This window comes from Truncatella angustata (assembly GCF_020726525.1).
Source record: "Truncatella angustata strain MPI-SDFR-AT-0073 chromosome Unknown BKA67scaffold_2, whole genome shotgun sequence".
Taxonomy (NCBI): Eukaryota; Fungi; Ascomycota; class Sordariomycetes; order Amphisphaeriales; family Sporocadaceae; genus Truncatella; species Truncatella angustata.
In genome coordinates, this window is record NW_025763382.1 from 3,186,058 (window position 1) to 3,203,830 (window position 17,773).

At 45.8% G+C, this 17,773-nt stretch overlaps 5 protein-coding genes across 5 annotated transcripts; 2 read left to right on the forward strand and 3 right to left on the reverse strand.

Moving 5' to 3' along the window:
* Nucleotides 1-118: 118 nt before the first annotated feature.
* BKA67DRAFT_688497 (uncharacterized protein) lies at nt 119-1,203 on the reverse strand (the record flags this gene model as incomplete). The annotated part of the gene is made up of 3 exons (XM_046109076.1): nt 119-401; nt 459-968; nt 1,027-1,203. The coding sequence occupies 3 exons, from the start codon at nt 1,201-1,203 to the stop codon at nt 156-158; spliced, it is 933 nt and encodes a 310-aa protein (XP_045961377.1). The 3' UTR covers nt 119-155.
* Nucleotides 1,204-1,445: 242 nt separating this feature from the next.
* BKA67DRAFT_643186 (uncharacterized protein) lies at nt 1,446-3,031 on the forward strand (the record flags this gene model as incomplete). Its single annotated transcript, XM_046105822.1, has 3 exons — nt 1,446-2,106; nt 2,174-2,515; nt 2,575-3,031. Exons 1-3 carry the CDS (start codon nt 1,781-1,783, stop codon nt 3,029-3,031), a joined length of 1,125 nt encoding a protein of 374 aa, XP_045961378.1. The 5' UTR covers nt 1,446-1,780.
* A 380-nt stretch (nt 3,032-3,411) lies between these two features.
* On the reverse strand, nt 3,412-4,787 carry BKA67DRAFT_180626 (uncharacterized protein). The gene is made up of 5 exons (XM_046095277.1): nt 4,543-4,787; nt 4,315-4,483; nt 4,244-4,251; nt 3,942-4,188; nt 3,412-3,881 (listed from the first exon to the last, which is right to left on the reverse strand). The coding sequence occupies exons 1-5, from the start codon at nt 4,637-4,639 to the stop codon at nt 3,551-3,553; spliced, it is 852 nt and encodes a 283-aa protein (XP_045961379.1). The 5' UTR covers nt 4,640-4,787; the 3' UTR covers nt 3,412-3,550.
* A 177-nt stretch (nt 4,788-4,964) lies between these two features.
* Nucleotides 4,965-7,080, forward strand: BKA67DRAFT_619327 (synaptic vesicle transporter). The gene is made up of 9 exons (XM_046105459.1): nt 4,965-5,180; nt 5,235-5,297; nt 5,350-5,464; nt 5,522-5,572; nt 5,627-5,893; nt 5,944-6,165; nt 6,230-6,746; nt 6,802-6,886; nt 6,960-7,080. The coding sequence occupies exons 1-9, from the start codon at nt 5,080-5,082 to the stop codon at nt 7,000-7,002; spliced, it is 1,464 nt and encodes a 487-aa protein (XP_045961380.1). The 5' UTR covers nt 4,965-5,079; the 3' UTR covers nt 7,003-7,080.
* Nucleotides 7,081-8,708: 1,628 nt separating this feature from the next.
* Nucleotides 8,709-11,774, reverse strand: BKA67DRAFT_655437 (fungal-specific transcription factor domain-containing protein; the record flags this gene model as incomplete). The annotated part of the gene is made up of 9 exons (XM_046106755.1): nt 8,709-8,747; nt 8,813-9,188; nt 9,257-9,439; nt 9,506-9,887; nt 10,004-10,232; nt 10,367-10,384; nt 10,442-10,755; nt 11,090-11,436; nt 11,530-11,774. The coding sequence occupies 9 exons, from the start codon at nt 11,772-11,774 to the stop codon at nt 8,709-8,711; spliced, it is 2,133 nt and encodes a 710-aa protein (XP_045961381.1).
* Nucleotides 11,775-17,773: the final 5,999 nt, after the last annotated feature.

Here is a 17,773-nt window from a genome sequence, read left to right on the forward strand (position 1 = left end):
CACTCCTTACAAATTTCAGTGTTCTCCTGGTTCATCCGTGTTACGTAGGTTTGGGTCCACCAGGGGTCATCTCTAGTATGTATCTGTGAAGTTTTATATGCGCGAATTGCCTAGTTAAGCCCAACTCAATTTTACTGGTGCTATCTTTCAAAAGATCAATAAACTGCAGGCCCGATCCCCAGGCGTCCACCATCAGTGACAACAACATTTCCATTCACATATTTACCTCCCTTACCCGCCAAGAAGAGTATTGCGGCTGCTATGTCTTCTTCATCTCCCGCTTTGCCCAAGGGAATCTCTTCGACGGGAATAGCCATCGGAATATGGTTCTTGTTGTTCTCATCTAGCTTTCCCTGTCCGACTGACATCTCGGATGGAAAGATACCCGGGGCAATAACGTTCTAGAAATCTCGGTTAATCATATTTACGATTGTAAGATTGTTAAAGGGTCAACATACGGATCTAATCCCCCATTGCACAAAGTTTGTAGCCATCATCTTCGCAAGATGGTTTGCAGCCGCTTTGCTAGGGTTGTAGGTGAATGATGTACCCAGGAGCCTGATAAAAGCCCCAACGCTTCCAATTGTCACAATCTGGCTTTTTTGCACAACATTTTGCTTCTCATTGCCCTTGTTGAGAAGACTCAAGAAAGCAATACTGGGGAACCAAATGCCACTGACATTCGTCCGGAATGTGTTGTCCCAGTCGGAAACTTCATCTTTCCAAAGAAAATCGCGAATGCCGTCGACCGTACTAAGGTCGTCCTCGCCATTGGCATGAACAAATTGGCCTGGCAGGTTACCAAAAGGTGGGGGTCGATTGATGGCGTTGTGTCTACGACCAAGAGTACCAGCATTGTTGACCAGAAGGTTAATGTATCCTGTCTCCTCGCTGATACGTGACACGACAACTTCCAGAGATGCCTTGTCAGTCACATCCGCCACGACAGGTACTATATTACCATGGATCTAGATAACTCATCGTTAGCCTATTATTCACCAGAGAAAGTGACATAAAGTTACACACCGCATTTTGCTTGGCTGCAGTCTTCAACACGTCCTCGCGCCTACCCAGGATGTAGACTTTGGCACCATTGTGCTCAAGAGCTCGAGCGATCATCAGTCCAATACCCGTCCCACCACCAGTCACGACCGCTACAAGGCCATGGACTGAGAATAGCTTTGATGCATCTAATGAAGACATGGTTTGAAGTGAAATGTAGGAAAGAAGAAAGCGAACACCAAAATTACCTTTTCATGTGTCTAAGACCAATCGTCCTGTGCTTGGGCGATCGCTCGGGTCTTTGTAAACTATACAGGGCTGAATGGGATCACGGCCGAATGAACACTAGCCAGTAGCGTGGTATTCTATTTCGTAAAAATAGAAGTCAGCGATTGGTCCGGCTACATTCCTACCGAGTCGGGATTCCTATTTCTGGGCGGATTGACAGCCAGTAATAGGGCCCACACAATCTACCCGAAGTCACTGCCCCCATGCGGAGGTCGATATCATGTTCGGTAACGCTGAAGAATGAACAACTTCGTTTGCTTATGCAAAAAGCTATTTAAACAAAAGAAGCCGAACGACCGATCTATCCGAGAATAGTTCCATCATCATACGAGGTCCATCTCTCGAGTTGCTGTAGCTAGTTGACGGACATTGGAATTTCCGCAATATAAATGCGATCAATGATATATACTGAATCAAGTAGAAGCAGTGATCAGCTTGTTTATCCTCATCATAGTATCATAGTTGAAGTCTTTCATCTGCCTCGTCAAAAATGGTATCCCTTACTACCGCCTCAGCGCCGAATGCCATCGAGGGTCTGGCTGGAAGACCAGCATTTCCCACAGATTTGCCAATTGCACACATCTCCAACATCTCCCATCAGAAGATTCTAGATGGTGATATTGATGAGATCTCTAAGGTCATCAAGTCCGCTAGGGACATTGGATTTTTCCGCGTTGATCTCAGGGAATCTGATATTGGCCAGCGGTTCCTGGCTGCAGCAAACAACATGTTTGCATTGGCTGAAGAGACCTTTGATCTGCCCACGGATACAAAGCTCGCTGACAGTTTCCTCAACCACGGCGACACTTTACTTGGGTGAGTCGAATCATCCTTGGTAGCATTACGCTCGCGGCTATGAAGCAAGGACTAATTATTCCCACAGATACAAAGGGTTAGGAGCCTCAGTTGTAGACAAAAATGGCACTCCCGATAACAACGAACAATACTGGATTGGTTGCGGAGATATCGAAGGCAATGGCCGCTCGCGCGCTGTTTACAATGAGGTAATCAAAAGCAAGATGGCGCAACTTCAAGAGTTCATTGACCTCGGGAAGGTCGTGACAGACAAATTCCTGTTGATCTTCTCTGCGGTCTTGGGAGTCGGACCGGAGAGCCAAGACTTCTTACCGAAGCTGCACAGTCACAGCAATAACTCTGGTAGCCACGTTCGTCTGTTGAAATGCCCTCCTAAGCCAAAGAATGCCAACGTCAGCCTGCAGCCACAGTATGCAATCCCGCTGTGTATACTATTTTTTTTTTCCGACTATGCTAATATGTCTATAGCACAGACTGGGGCACCCTGACTGTATTGTTCAACGTTCTAGGCGGGCTTCAGATCTTTGTTCCAGAGAATCTCGCTGGCCCCGGAGAACAGGCTGGCTGGAAGTATGTCAAGCCGGAGCCTGGTATGGCTATCTTCAATCTGGGTGATGCATTTGTCAAATGGTCGGACGGTGAGCTCAAGAGCACCATTCACCGTGTCGCCAACCCTCCGGGCGATCAAGCGAAATGGACACGATATAGTTTGGCGTACTTCACTCGTCCTGACAACGACGTCCCGCTGAAGCCTCTTGGCAGAAAGAGTGTGCCATCTGAGGCAGCCACAGGATACCCAACATTCAAGGAGTGGGCTATGAGAAGAGCTATGGCGGGTAGATCCGACAGCTTCAAGGCAGGCGATTGGGAGAAGGGTCAAGGAACTGAAACGGTCATGAGTGCTCAAGCAAGAGTAGTGGCCTAACCTGGTATGGAATTGGAATTCCACCTCGCTCGTTTCAAGAACATTATGCTGTCGCTGTAATGGAAGTCAATTTACAATCAACTTCAATGGTAGTCATAGAACTCAATGCTTACACTTATGTTAACTTCAACTGATTATATTCTTGGCGTAAAAGTCTAGGTACATATATAACATGTATCAAGTTAGTTAAGTTGCTATCCTTCCATAGTGACATAGAAGTTTATGTATATGTACACGAGTACAAAGGGTGTGGAGTGACCCACAGCCCAATATATTGTGACACTTAAATCGCATATAACTCGAGATTTGCACAAGAGGTACTTTGCTGCTTTGCTTACCTATGACTTGAACATATTTAAATACATTCAAGAGACCAAGAGCCGATATTGAGTCCAAGAGTACGAGTGGGATTAAATTAGATCACATAAACAACGGCACGTCTGTGTGATCACTAGCTAGGTGTGAAAGCTATCGCATAATAGGTATCGAACGAAGTACATCTTAAAGGGAAATGTATTGTTAATGTCGGTCCAATTTCCATAATTGGAATCGCTTCCGGAAGAACCAAGACCATACAGAAGCTAGGCCCAAAGTTTCCAACCACCAAACCATGTTTGTGAATGGCCCGATCCAATAGGAATGAGGTGGTTTAGACTTCAACACCTGTTTCAAAACAGATTGGGCAAACTCGCGAGTAGGCATTGCCTGAACACCATGTTTGTCGTGCGTTGTCCGCTGGTTGAAAGCCTCCACAATTGGCTGATATCTTGAGTCTTTCGGTAGCGTTCTTTGTTTTCGAGTCATCAAGCCACTGACTACTGGTCCAGCTATGATTGTCATTACTCGGACGCTAAACGGAGTGTTAGCACGGTATTCCGTCGAAAAGTTGTAAAAGTTTTGGGTCAATCACCTCCAAGGGCTCAGTTCTATTCGCAGAGTGTTGCTGTAGGCAAGCAAAGCTGCCTTGCTGGCATTGTAGGACGACCCAAAAACGTATGGTGCATATGCGGCGAGAGATCCCACATTTACAATAAGTCCTTTACGGTTGATCAAATTGGTAGAGAATGCCTGAATCATTCGGACAGTGCCAAAGAGATTGACATCAAAAATGCGCTTGAGCTCATCAACATCAACATCAAGGGCTGGCATAACGTAATCTGGTAGTTTTAGTGATTGCACGGTCCAATATAGGTACTGTGAATGGACTCTTACTCATTCCACTATTCACTTTGTTATCATTTTAGTTGCAGACGGAAGGGGGAAAGGGCGAACAATATACATACGCACAATTGATGAGTATGTCAAGATTATAACCCATATTCTCGACGACGGCATAATTCAAGGCGTTCACGCTGTTCGTAGAAGTAACGTCCACAGGAAAGCAAGTAGCGCCTAGCGATTCTAGCTCTGGGAGTTCTTCTCCTGGTAATGACGTCACACAAACCGCAAACTCTAATAATATGTCAGTCATATCACCAAGAAGATATGGTGCGCAGCTTGAAGCTACTTACGATCATGAAGTAAGAATTCCTTTGCCAAAGCCTCGCCAATAGAACCAGGACTACATCCTGTAATTAACACGGTTTTCATCTCTGAAAGGACCCCCATATCGATAATGAGACCAATGATGACTAAGTTGCTCCTATGCGGTCTATATAATGCGTAGACTTCAGTTGAGGCGCGGGCTCCTCTAAATTGGGGAAATCACTAGCCACGATATATGCACATAGTAGTTAAGACACTCTGCCAAGAAAAGAGGATCACTCTGCTGCTTTCGGCCGTGTTTCGTTGAGTTCGGCTACTGTGGGACGAGTTCGGCAATATCTCTCGGTATCGGCAATACCAATAGCAGAGCATCAGCCCCACATATCCGAGAGCTTGTCTTACGTTGCTTTAGCCGAGCAACCATGAACTCTGTTACACACGCTAATACCACAAACAGTTTGCCAAGACTTTGGGGTTACAATAGAAGTAGTATAGGAGAGAGGCTGTATGCACTGGACAAGATCGTGACCGTTCTTCGTGATCCACACACATTTGCTTACACGATGGATTTGAAAGACCTTTCTGATGCTTCTCAAGAGCCAACTCTCGATTCTTCTATCGAAGTACCAGGGACCGAAGAGCTCGTCATTAATCATGATCCAAAGTAAATGCTAAATCGCCGTTCCGAGAGAATGAAGTATGGCACTGACGCTCATAGGTCTTGGCCACTCGGACGTAAGTGGCTCATCATGTCAATCGTAAGCTGGATTTGTCTTGTTAGGTGAGGGTTCTCCAATTGTAACGTCTCCTGGGTAGCATTCTAATTCAATTAGCCCACTAGCATCATCCATGTTTGCGCCGGCAACATCATTGATGAATGCTGAGTTCCACAATCACTCCGAGACACTCACCACGTTTACGGTTTCATTCTTCATATTAGGATATGTGGTTAGTCGGCCCCAATACAAATGACTACAATGGAATCTGTACTGGAATCAGGTTTAGATTGGTTCTCTGATCACTGCCCCGTTGAGTGAGCAGTTTGGCCGCAAAGTGGTAAGCCCGAATGACTGTTCATCGATTTTATTGAGCTAACAATAGATGGAACAGGTCCTAGACATCTCGACGGCGATATTTGCTATCTGGCAACTTGCCTGCGCGCTCGCACCGAATATCACATCCCTCCTCATATTTCGTCTGTTTGCCGGGCTTGGCGGCTCTGCTTGCCTTGCGATTGGAGGTGGTGTCGTATCCGATTTATTTGACTCGAGCGAAAGGGGAACTGCAACTGCAGTATTCGCATTGGGTCCTCTGTTGGGCCCTGTCATTGGGCCAATCATTGGCGGATTTCTGTCACAGAAAGCTGGTTGGAGATGGGTAATGATCAGTCATATCGATTAGCCACGATTGACTAACAAAAGGTGTAGGTATACTGGTTGTTGTTTATTCTGGGCACCCTTACACTTCTGCTTCAAGTATTTGTGGGAAGAGAGACCAATCTGCAAGTTATATTGGCAAGGACCCACGCTTTCGAGGGCCGATCTCGCAGGTGGTGGCATCGCTTGGATTGGTATGGTCTTGTTGAAATCACTGATACAAGAGGACACAGAGGTATCAATCTAGCACAATGGATGCTGCGACCTTGGCAGGTACGAATCTTGCTGAATGCATACTTCCCACTTGGAGGAATACTAACGTAGAATGAATTTCCAGTTTATCTTCACTTCGCCAATTACTGGACTACTCTGCCTTTATTCAGGATTTGTCTATGGACTGCTCTACCTGCTTTTGACAACAATAACGAATGTCTTCGTACAAAACTACCACTGGAGTATTGGAATCTCTGGTCTCTCTTACGTTGGGATTGGCGTAGGTTTCATGCTTGGAGTAGCTATAATTGGGGGTACTAGCGACCGTATGATGGCGAAGCACACAAAGCTAAACAACAATATCGCAATACCAGAGGTCAGGTTAAAAATATGTGTTTATGTTTCTTTCTTGATTCCAATATCTTTTTGGTGGTATGGGTGGTCCGCCGACAGTCACGCCTTTTGGCTAGCACCAATAACTGGACTTGTGTGTTTTGGATTGGGGATGATCGGGATACTTCTTCCTGTCCAAACTTACATGATCGACGCATTTCCATTATATGCAGCATCATCCACCGCTGCATTAGCATCCTCGAGGAATGTGGTAGGAACCTTCCTCCCGTTGGCCGGTCCGTATCTTTGTAAGTCATCTCATGCCCAGCACGGCAAACTGCATACTAAGATATACATTGACAGATAAGGCTATGGGACTTGGGTGGGGAAATACGATACTTGGCTTTATTGCTCTTGTATTGATTCCTGCTCCATATTTTATTGCTAAGTGAGTTTCGTCTTTTATATGTGAACTCCACAATTTCTACCTTAAAGTTGGTTCCAGAACTAAACGGAAACAGACATGGGGCTAGACTTCGATTGAAATATCCTATTGAAATTTAGGCGGGAAAGGGGACGGTGGCGTCCCAGGAAAAGCCCAAGTATATGACCATTTTTACATAAAGTCCTTAGCCTTTCCCGAATAGCGGCGTCGGTTATAAAACAAGATACTTATCATTGATTAAGCCTTGAATGGCGGTGACAGCGCTGTGGCGTCGGATTCATGTGTGGCATCAACCGCTGAACTTCCTCCACTGAACGCCAATACTGCTTGCTTGTGATGACCAGGTGGAGATGCACATTCCCGGTCCCGGTCCCGTGCTGCAGACTCCCTGCCCTGGTGTAAGAGTCATCAACAATTTAGGCAACCAAAGTGACTGGTTAGCGATGCGACCATCTACGGATGCTACCGTCCATGGTCCGTACGGCAAGGTACTTTGGTACAGTTTTTGAAAGTGACATTGAGTTTCGGGAGTTCGGCATGCAAATATAATCTATTTACAGAAGCAGCCACTGCTCTGTGCAACAGTGTGAACTCAGTCCCCTCAAAGAATCGGCAATAGCGGCTTGGCAATCATGATTAGGAATGATCTTCAGGACATTACTCGGATAGCCGGCACTCAATCCCAATCTTGTACATATTAATAGCGACCCTGACCTCGACTCCTGCATTACACTCTTGTGTATTAATATTTGATCTAGTCCACCAACAGCTATTTGAATTATACTTCCAACCCCCCCCCCCCCCTTATGTTCACTATACTCTAATCGTTGAAGCTCACTGCGTGCTTTTGACTGCTTCAGTTTTCGATGTCAATAGAGATCAGACGGTGCGTAGCACACGTGAGGCGGGCGGCCGAGACTTTTACAGGAACCTGCCAGCCAAAAGCCCTGCAGTCTCATCACTGTAAACACACGGCGATCGTCTGTCAGTCTAAAGCTAGCATGCCACTGGCCAGATGGAACCAACAGATCCGTTCGGAACGGTTACCTACGACGGCGATCCAGGCATTGGATAACAGAACTCGAGAGCAGTCTTCATTGTCCTAACGATGAGGAAACATGCAAAGGGATTTCGCCTGGAAACTGATTATCCTTGATGCGTATCGTATTCTTCGTGCTTGCCAGCCTTCTTGCACCATTGACCAGTCAGTACTTGTTATGGGTTTTACGGATCTCTACCTCAGACTGCACAGTTACTAAGAACTTCGAACCTCACATTTTCTGAACTAATTTATATTCTAATCAAGATAAAATATTACTTTAGGTTCATTACTTGACATCAGATCGTGCTTGACCTGGTCTACATCGTCGATTAGGTCATTCTGAGATCCCTCTTGATAAAAAGGTGCCACACACTAAGATCATGTTCTCCCTGGGCACTGAACATGAAAGCCAACCAAAGACGAAAAGCCATGATCCCAAAGTTCATGCCATTGACCTGTCAATGGCATACATTCCACCTGACAACCGGTCGGCGCACAGTGGGTCTCTTGGTACGGGTAGGCACTACCAAAGATGACCGGCCGGTGACCATTGACGAACCTTGACTTCGATAATGTTCCTCGAGGGCGGATTGCTCATACGATTATTTCTGTTGTCTTCAATACTCGGCTGATCAGCTATTTGCGCGAGCCGGTATGTGATGTTGGCCAAGTTTCAGATGATCCATAATAGCCTTGACAAGGCAATTCGGGTTTCCAGTGCCTTCACAAAGACAACGCACTATCTTGAGTTCTTGGTCCGAGATGTGCGCAAGTTGGTATTTGTTACTTCTCCACAACCAATCCCTGCTTTGTTGCCATTGGCTATGATTTCAGTCCTTCACTATGTTAGTCTGCAGCTGATTTTCTTCAAAGTAAAAACTACTCACTGTTCCAGCACCACTGAAGGTGGGCAGCAAATCCCAAACATCAAAAACCGGGTCATCGAATTGCCAGAAATTATCGATTGTGATATGGTTCACACTATCTTGCGATATAACCTGGCTTGTAGAATCGGTAATTGAGTTCTGTCGCTGCGAAATCTGCAGGGGCGTATTCGTGCCCGTGTATTGTGGCGAGGTTAGTTTCTCGATTGCTTGTAAAAAGAGGCCGTGGATGAACGTTGCCGATGAGTAAATGTCCTGAACTTTTCTTAGGACTATCATAAATAGATCTAGTTTATTCAGGCTCGATTGCCTTATGAGAGGGTCGAGCGATTTGGATTCGAGAAGGTGGCTGTTCATGGCTGGCACAAGCAGAGGCACCCTAATAAGTTTCAATTTAGGTCATGGTATTTAAAAGGGGGAATTAGAGAAATAAATCTCTATACATACGTCATGGGGCCTATGTAGCCGATTAGTTGATCGCTGATGACCTTGTCTAGTACGGTGTTCGTGTTTGAAGCCGCTGTCCGAATTTTCTGCTGCACGAGTGCGAACCAAACAGCCTCCTGATCAGAAGGAACATCTGCTGCGATCCTGCTGGCATATGGTCGCCATAAGGCAATCAATGCGGCGCTACAAAAGATAAATGTCAGCCCATGGACTGGTGTAAGTAAAAGGGGCAAGTATTCAAACCCCTACTTGAAGTGAAGCCGAAGATGATATGAGTAGAAAGACAGGGCCGGGCTGGCATCTGGAGACCTTTCACCAGCGTCTGCAATACAATGTTGAAGTTCTTGTTCAGTTGCTTCGACCCAGGTACGTGAGGGCAAAGGGCCAGTGGCACGGTAGTTCTCGGACAATATTGTACCTAGAGCTTTGCTAAGATGCAAGAGGACCACCCAGTGGTCAGCAAGCTGCCGAAAGTCGAACGGCATATACCTGTCTCGGACCAAAGGGGACAACTCGTTAAATTCAGTCGTCAAGTCCTCAGCTGAAGGCATCGGGGTGTCACAATCACGGGTGTTAATCCGCATGGGGCGACCCATCCCAAGACTCAACCAACGGTCGCGGAAAAAGCAGCCTAGGGTGTTGATTAACATTGTATGACCTGGAACATGCTGTAGCGTGGTGATCTATCTGGCAAAAGAAAAGAGAAAAAGGTGCATGCCCAGGATTAAAAGCGGAGACAAGACCTACTCCACCAAATACGTCGCCATAACTGACGTTGCCGGTTTGAAAGGCGCTTGTTGTATTGACCACGGTCAGGATCCCGGTTTAGACCCAGGGTTTGAGATAGGCCGATGGCAATGCCCATCCAATGCCATGACTCTGTACGCTCACCTAGGTCAGAGTACCAGAAAGCCAGGAGGCTAACAGATTGAATTATCGAAATGCGGTCTTTTTCGCATCCATTGTCATAGTAGCACTTAGCAAGACAATGTTCGTCAGCCAAACAAAAATAGGCCAATAGAGGTAGGGGAATGGAGGACTTCTTGCCTTAGCGCGGGTGAACATTGACTTCTTCATTTCTTTATGAGATTGGTAACCAGCTTGACGTACCACCGCCTTATCGACGTACTATGATCCCGCTTGATGAGCCTGCAGTACAGGGTTGCTACGGGGGTTGTAACTTACATTGGCCGCCACAGAGAACATACTCCACAGCAGGAGTATATTGACTGCAGAAGCGCCACCATTGTGGAAGGTTGTGAGCACACTTGCAGCATCTACTACTGGCAGTATTGGATGGATGTGTTGGAAGTACGCTGCTAACAGTGCTTGACAAACAGGCTCAGTAGGGACTGAGAAGACGCCCTTAGATCGAAGGTATGCTATATCTTGGGGCATCAAGTCTTGCGTAGCGGCCATATAGGGCAGGGCGTAATGCTGTGGGATCATGCTTGGTTCACCCACAATATCAAGGATATAGCCAATTCCTTGTTGGTCTCCTACAAGAAATTTATTAGCTGAGACGCTCATAGACAAGAGAAAAGATTATAATGATCGAACTGCAATATATGATAATGCAGTACTTGACGAGAAGTGGTCAATTCACAACATTTGCACAGCGTAGTAAGTACACGTCTTCAATGATTCAAATACCTTTGAATCTTCGAAGTTGCTACCCAGACCGTCGCGAGCTAGAGCTTTAAATCTCGAAGCATCATCTATTTGCCTCCGGGACCCTCGTTTCTCACTTGGTACGAGAGGCTACCGACTTTAGGCAAATTATGCGGCAGTCCATTCCACGGTTTGATACAATCTGATCGGCTGCGTGCTTACCAACGTAAAATGTTTCAGTCGTAGCTTCAGCCGTATCCTCCATTAGGGATGAGGCCAATGACTCAATCGCATAGTCGTCTGGTCCACGGCTGGACACAGCGCCGTCTTGGTTCATAGTGATGCAGCCGTCAGCCTCAATCGCAGTTTTGCGATCCACTTCGTCCGGTATGCCGCTTGGGAGGGCAAAGAATGAGGTGGTAGAAACAGATGGAGGAGTTGTTATCGGGGTCAAAATCGGAGGCTGAGAACGCGCAGTGGGCGATGGCAAGTTGACAGACGAAGATGTCGATGTGAAGCCTGCGACACCCCGACTATCCATCAGATCATCGGGTTGTGGTTGCGGATAGCTACGATTTATAGTCATTAGCACTCATCACAGGAATCTTGAAAGGAAATAGTATGCATAAAAAACACCGATTTATGGTGCTGGAACTACTTACGCGCGCCTCTTTCGTCCACTTACCTCACAGGAGTGGCCATCACGCACACAATTTAGACATGGGATGCCGACTGCTGTGACATTACACTTCACTTTCCGTTGGCGACAGATGCGGCAGGCTGCCGGGGCACGTCTCCGAACATTAGATGCAATGGCAGAAGCAGAGGCGGCGGCAGAAGCAGAACCAGAGGCAGTGGCAGTGGCAGACGCAGGAGATAAGGACTCTCTAGTCCGGACAGGCTCCATTGTCGACCCGTCTCACATGTATAGTACGAATTACTATCTAAAGGAAACAAATTTCAAGAGAAGTGTTTCTACTATTCTATTGAGAGTTAGGAGGGGTCATACCTTTCGACTCGGAGGCTTGTAAAGGAAGGGAGGCTGACTCTTGCCAGCATCCAAAATTAGGTCCATTTTGTCCCCCATTTTGGGCCTAGTATAAACCATTGGGAAAGGCTTACCAAGCATATCGTGACATGCTGGTACAACGAGATAACTAAAATCAAGCGACAAGCTATGTAAGACAACTCAAGCAACAAGAGTCCTTTCGAAATCGGACCAATCTAGTTAAAGTCCCCGGTGGGCCCCATGGTAGGACCTAGGAGCCATTAATCAAAGCCCTTCATTTAGTCCGGCTGCTGCAAGGCCGCTTGACGCCTCCAAGTTTGTACAAGAACGAATGGCCCTTTTGGTATCCTCGTTGCGAGACCTTGATATGGTGCGTGCTCAGGGCATGTAAGCTGACGCTAGACTGTAAGCTGTGAGCTATGCGTTATAACCGACTCTCAAAGCCGATGCCGCAAGCGCTGATCCTTACAATGATTCTTGCAATAGCTACAAGCCGGCATTTGGTATGGGCCGTCCCGCAATTCACGCCAGTCGTGAGTTTCATGATGTCTTTCTACTTTCATCTCCTTGTGTCAATGTCACCATTGAGCATCAGTGAGGCTCAGCCGATTTGGAGGTATGATACAATGCAGGCGGAAGCTTCTGAAATTTCCATTGGTAGCTTGATGCTCTAGGAAGAGCCGAAATAGTTTTCAAGCTTGCCATTTGGGAGTCGAATGATCTCGGACTGTACGGATCATGCGAAGCCCGCCATGTGCCCTTTAGGATCGTGCATTAGCGCGTTTGGCTGGCTAGCTGGTTCATCAGGACCCTGCAGAGCTATTGACGTGGTAGGTTAGATATTATGCGTCTTTTTGCACATTCATATTATGGTATGGAGGGTTGACAGCAACGGGGCAAGAACAAATGTACCCCCTAGAAAACACCTACCCCACTCCGGTTTCCTCAACCTGCTACCATATGAACATGGTATGGAGAGCCAGAAAGGGCAACGGGCAGGTACCATTGTACCACTCCTGCCGAAGAACTCCCCCACTATGCTTTTCATGGCCTGATACCATAGTAGTCTGATATGAGGTCGCAGACATGACGGTTAGTGATGCTGTAGGCATTGCATAAATGCAACCATCTAATCAAATACCCTGCCTTTTGCGGTTGAGGCTGCGTGCTGTGGAGCATGCAGCTGCAAAGCTTATAAACTGGTCCGAGTTCAACTTGAGTACTATGTTGCGCCTTGACTAAGTATCACCAACCATTCAGAGCTTCCATCATCCTGTACTAGTAATTTTAATAGGCTGTTCCGCTCCAGAGGTTGAGACTGTTCCGAGCTATACATGATTACAATGCAGATATGGTCGCTGTTTCGTGCCAAGTCATCAGTTGCATAGAATATAATGGAGGTCGGTCCTTGCATCAAGCCTGGAATTCAAGCAAAATTGTTGCACACGAATTCGTGAGGATTATTTCAGTCGTATGCGTAGTCTCATGAGTAGGCATAACGTTGCTTAATTGTATTAAAATGTCATATTTGTTGCTGCTAAAGCTGCAGTATTAGGAAGTTTATGGAAACAAATACGTATGTGGCGGCGACAGGCTTTTCATCCGACCTTAATGCCGATTGTTCTGCAAGCCCGAACGAAGGATCAGGCTCGCTGCCCTACGCTGGTCTAATGCAGTTTTTTCGGTCGGCCATGCAAATTGATTCTATTTGTGTCAGATTGAGCATAACCAGGCGAGCTCCGCCGAACAACCTCAAATAATTTCGGGGTTCGGCTTGACATTCTTGAGTCCTATTCACTATCGATTCTGGAACGACAATTTTCAAGTTGGAGCATACCCGAATCACTACTTCCCTTTCTTTGCATTGCAGCGTTTCAGGCTGTTTGTTGCTCCTGAAATGCTTCCTCCAGCCTCCCAGGCCGCAGCTTTACTATGCCAAGGGCGGCTAATACGAGATATAGACTAAGCTTCTTGTGGCGGCAGGGCACGGAAATCCTTCCTCGATCCTACAGAGGGTGGTTACTGCAGCTCCTACGAAGGCAGGATGGGTAATAGTATTGATTCTTTCAAAAAGAAAACAAAAAGAAAACGAAACTATAAACATCTATACCTTTGCCACGAAGGCCCTAAAGATTTCAATATCCTGGGTATACAGAGGAAGTTCGGGCGTGGTAAGGCCTCTGGATCCCCGACTAGGTGCAGGGTTATAGAGATGAAGATCTGCAGAAGTGGGTTCGGCGGCACCAGTCAAATGATAGCCAGAAATGGATTCTCAAAGTCCATGATGCTTAGATTTTGAATTCGTTGCATGTAATATTGGCCTTAGGATCTCTGATGCATCAAAAGCGACCAGAGCCGGTTCGCTTGAACCATTCGCGATCCAGCTTGAGCCAACAGTCAGGATTCCGTGTCACTATCCTGAGATGACCCGTAACACGTTGGAACTCTGTAAGTCGCTGTGGTTTCGAAGAAAGGTCTGAGAATATACTTGCGTTATCAGAATCCCTCAGTATCTAAGGTTGCATGATGGTAGTGTTCTATTAGCACAAACTCTATAGTTCTTCGGGCCTTCCTCATTGATCACGAAGTCGAGTGGCACACTCTACAGGCCAGAGCGTTCAGTAAGTTTATGTGCTAATATATCGCATACTTCAGGCCCAAATAATATCATGTCAACTCACCTTCCGTACGTGATATTTTCGAAGTATGATTCAACCGGTGGTCGTGGTTAATGCAAATCCCCCCGAAGTATGCCAATCCTTATGGGAAACTATAGATTGGCCAACAAGTCTCGGCCTATCTCTGTAAAGATATCCTGCACTGCATCCAATTTAATTCTTGTAATTCCAATGCGATGGTGACTGCAATAATTCAGTGCCGAGGGATACTCAGCTACGACGCCAAGACGAGGCTTTGTTGAAACCATCAAAGCCGGCATATGAGCAGTTGCGAGTACGGTTGAGATCCCCGCCAAAGACATCACCATTCTCATCACTGAGATTTCTTTCATCGACTCTAGTTCTCTCTATTAAATCAATAGTATGACTAAACATAGAGTGGGTGGTCATATCGTTGAGCATTTTGGGGGAATTCACAATGTTCCCTAAAAGATTATAGAAAAGCGTCTTGGAGTTTGCTGATCAGGCTGTCAGGATGCAATCAGAGTCTGAAGAAGCAGGCAAATTCATCGTAGGTTTCAACCCTGAGGTTTGACTATCGTTACTATAGAGTTGGATACTGCTTAATGGTGTGGACACTAATTGTTTCACTTGTCCTTTTACTGTGTGATTTCTAAATGGCAACGACATGACTGCAGTATTGAACACCACATTCCATCTTTAAACGAAGCTTAGGATTTGGTTGAATGAAGTCTATCATATTTATGGGACTGTGAGCCACTTCGCGCCGCTGTTTAGAATGTACAGCTTCCGTGATCCCCATAGTATTAGAAAACTTCAATAGTTTCAGATATCTTCAACCAAACGTTAATCCACAGATTATTACATCCTGTCTACCATGGAGCGGCTATCTTCTGATCCAATGACACTATGTACAATGCTTATTTCTTATTAAAAGACTCACTGAATATGTCGCTTCTTGACCGATGCGACATTGCTTTGACGAATGCGCACGGCATACAGTTATAGTGCACTGAACATCTTGTCTTGCATAGCACCTCGCCCTGGCTCCAGGACTACAAGTAGAGTCAAACATATGTAGATGCTGCTTACTATGCAACTTTCTGAAAACAGAGGAAGCCACGAGGATCAGAGTTCGTGAGAAAGAAAATTGAAAAGTCCCCTATTGTGTTATGGTTATATTGTATGTATGACTTGACAGACCGATGTTCTATGTTTCTCTTTCTTTCCTTTTTCTTTACTCTCTCTTTTTCCTCTTTCAATTCTCAATAACTGATACATCTTTGCCAGTGGAGTCGAAGTTTCAATAGATCAATGTTGTTGCCTTGCTTTGAATAATTCTGCCCTTTGTGTTTACCCCAGGGAGAGCTACCTGGTTGTCGTTCCGCGCTCTGTTCTGGGGCAGAATAATAAAATTGTATCAAACGAGATTTTTCATGAAGATCGTATCTATTCTTTATCTTTCAACATAGCTCTTGTTAACACGACTCATAGCTACGCAGAGATTGGATAGGCTCAAACCCCGGGGCAGTTTCCGTGCGATGCCGCCATACGCTTAGCATAGCCAGCATTCTCCAAGCTCAGTCTGATTGGCCCATTCCATATCAAGATCAACGACCGTATCGTCTCTCAGAGTGAATTCTGACGTTTTTATGGATAAGAAGTTGTTTGCATTAAACTGTAGTAAACATATATATGATATTCATGTTTGACCGCGAAGACGTGTGTTATCGTCACGAAAGCGGGTAGTTGACTCTTTTGAACCGAATATGTGAACGATAATATAACTCGCCTTCCAACTGGATTTCACGTCTTCCAATTCTTTGAGTATAGCCTGATCTGGTAATTGTACCAGTTGTGGGTCACACGCATGGCTGAAACCTTTATGAATCTGTAGGCTACCTACGGGTAGTCAAGTAAACGCGAAGTATGGTTGCAAACTACAAATCATGCCAGTCATAGTTGAAGCTTGATAGATGGCGATTGCCATCATTTGTACTAAAATCTCTACTTCGTGTAGTAATAGGCTGAAACGATATAAATCTCTAGACACCGCCTTTGCAGATTTCCGTCCTTTTTGACAGACAAGAAGGACAATCAAAACCATCCTAGCAGCTCTTATGATACAATGTCTAGAGATGTCAGCCATTTGCCCTTGCAGCCTTCGGGTCTATTCCTGAACCACCTCATGATGCTGCACCACAATCGCTTTGATGGGCTGACTTTGTAAATTTCCTATCAATGGCTTAAGGTAGACTAAAGAAGAAGAAAAGCCTGTGACTGAAAACACCATAAAGGATAGCACCCACGAAAACGGTTGTCCCGGAGAGGAGCATCATCGTCCAAACTTTCTCTTTGCCTCCTTTTGACAGCCGTGCCATCGGTGCCTCCGGATTGTTAGGAAAGCAGGCTTCAGCATCCCAACTCTCAACTTTCGATTGAAGCATTTATGGCACTCTCCCACAGTCCAGTCGGGGATTTTCGGGATATCGATTCTCCTTGATGTTGCCAACACGTGGGTCAACAGCGTGATATGTTGTAGGGGACGGTTCCCAGGTGGAAATGAAATCGACTTGAATGTTGGTCAATCCATTGACCCAAGGGTATATATTTGCGATCTATTCTCGTGACGTAACTCTTTGCAAAACTAGTAGTATATGAAGTATTTGAAATTACGGGCTGTTAAGTAACTAGCGCAGCGATGAAATGGTTTCCTAGGACGGCTTTGAAAAGATATTTGGCTTTTCAACGAGAATGATGTTAGCCATGACGGGACGTTCTTTAAAGTACTGCAGAACTCTTACAACTCTTTTGTTCTTCTTTTTTTTTTCGGCTGTTAGAAAACGACGCGTGTAGCAAGATGGCGCTCCAGGTCATGAAATTTTACGAGAATCCACTATATTGCTATAATCAGGCCAATGAAGCTGCAACACACTGTTCTGGGTTTTCGGGCAGGTAAAGTCGCACAGTGGCACATTCAGGCAACAGTCCGAATCTCGGTAAGAGCAAGACTCTCGGTAACAGTAAGACCCAAAAACTCGGTACCAGCCACAAGCTCGGCAATATCATACAACAGCGCTCGTTTGTGGATCGGAATTTTTGCGATGTATTCCTTCGTGTTCTGTTGTCATTTTTTGATCTGATCGTGTTTCGCCATTCTCAACTTTACACATACGACAGAGTAACGTTATTATTTGAGGGCGGGCGCAATGTGTAACTCATGCGCTGAGGCGTCATATCTCGCTTACTGTACTATGG

What these genes read in the sequence shown, in the direction of transcription:
- BKA67DRAFT_619327 (XM_046105459.1), top strand. Translation starts at nt 5,080, where the DNA reads ATGGATTTGAAAGACCTTTCTGATGCTTCTCAAGAGCCAACTCTCGAT. An exon ending in GTTGGCCGGTCCGTATCTTT is followed by an intron (nt 6,747 to 6,801) that starts GTAAGTCATCTC and finishes ATACATTGACAG; the next exon opens with ATAAGGCTATGGGACTTGGG. An exon ending in GCTCCATATTTTATTGCTAA is followed by an intron (nt 6,887 to 6,959) that starts GTGAGTTTCGTC and finishes AAACGGAAACAG; the next exon opens with ACATGGGGCTAGACTTCGAT.
- BKA67DRAFT_180626 (XM_046095277.1), bottom strand. Translation starts at nt 4,639, where the DNA reads ATGGGGGTCCTTTCAGAGATGAAAACCGTGTTAATTACAGGATGTAGT. An exon ending in GGAATTCTTACTTCATGATC is followed by an intron (nt 4,484 to 4,542) that starts GTAAGTAGCTTC and finishes ACATATTATTAG; the next exon opens with AGTTTGCGGTTTGTGTGACG. An exon ending in ATAGAACTGAGCCCTTGGAG is followed by an intron (nt 3,882 to 3,941) that starts GTGATTGACCCA and finishes CACTCCGTTTAG; the next exon opens with CGTCCGAGTAATGACAATCA.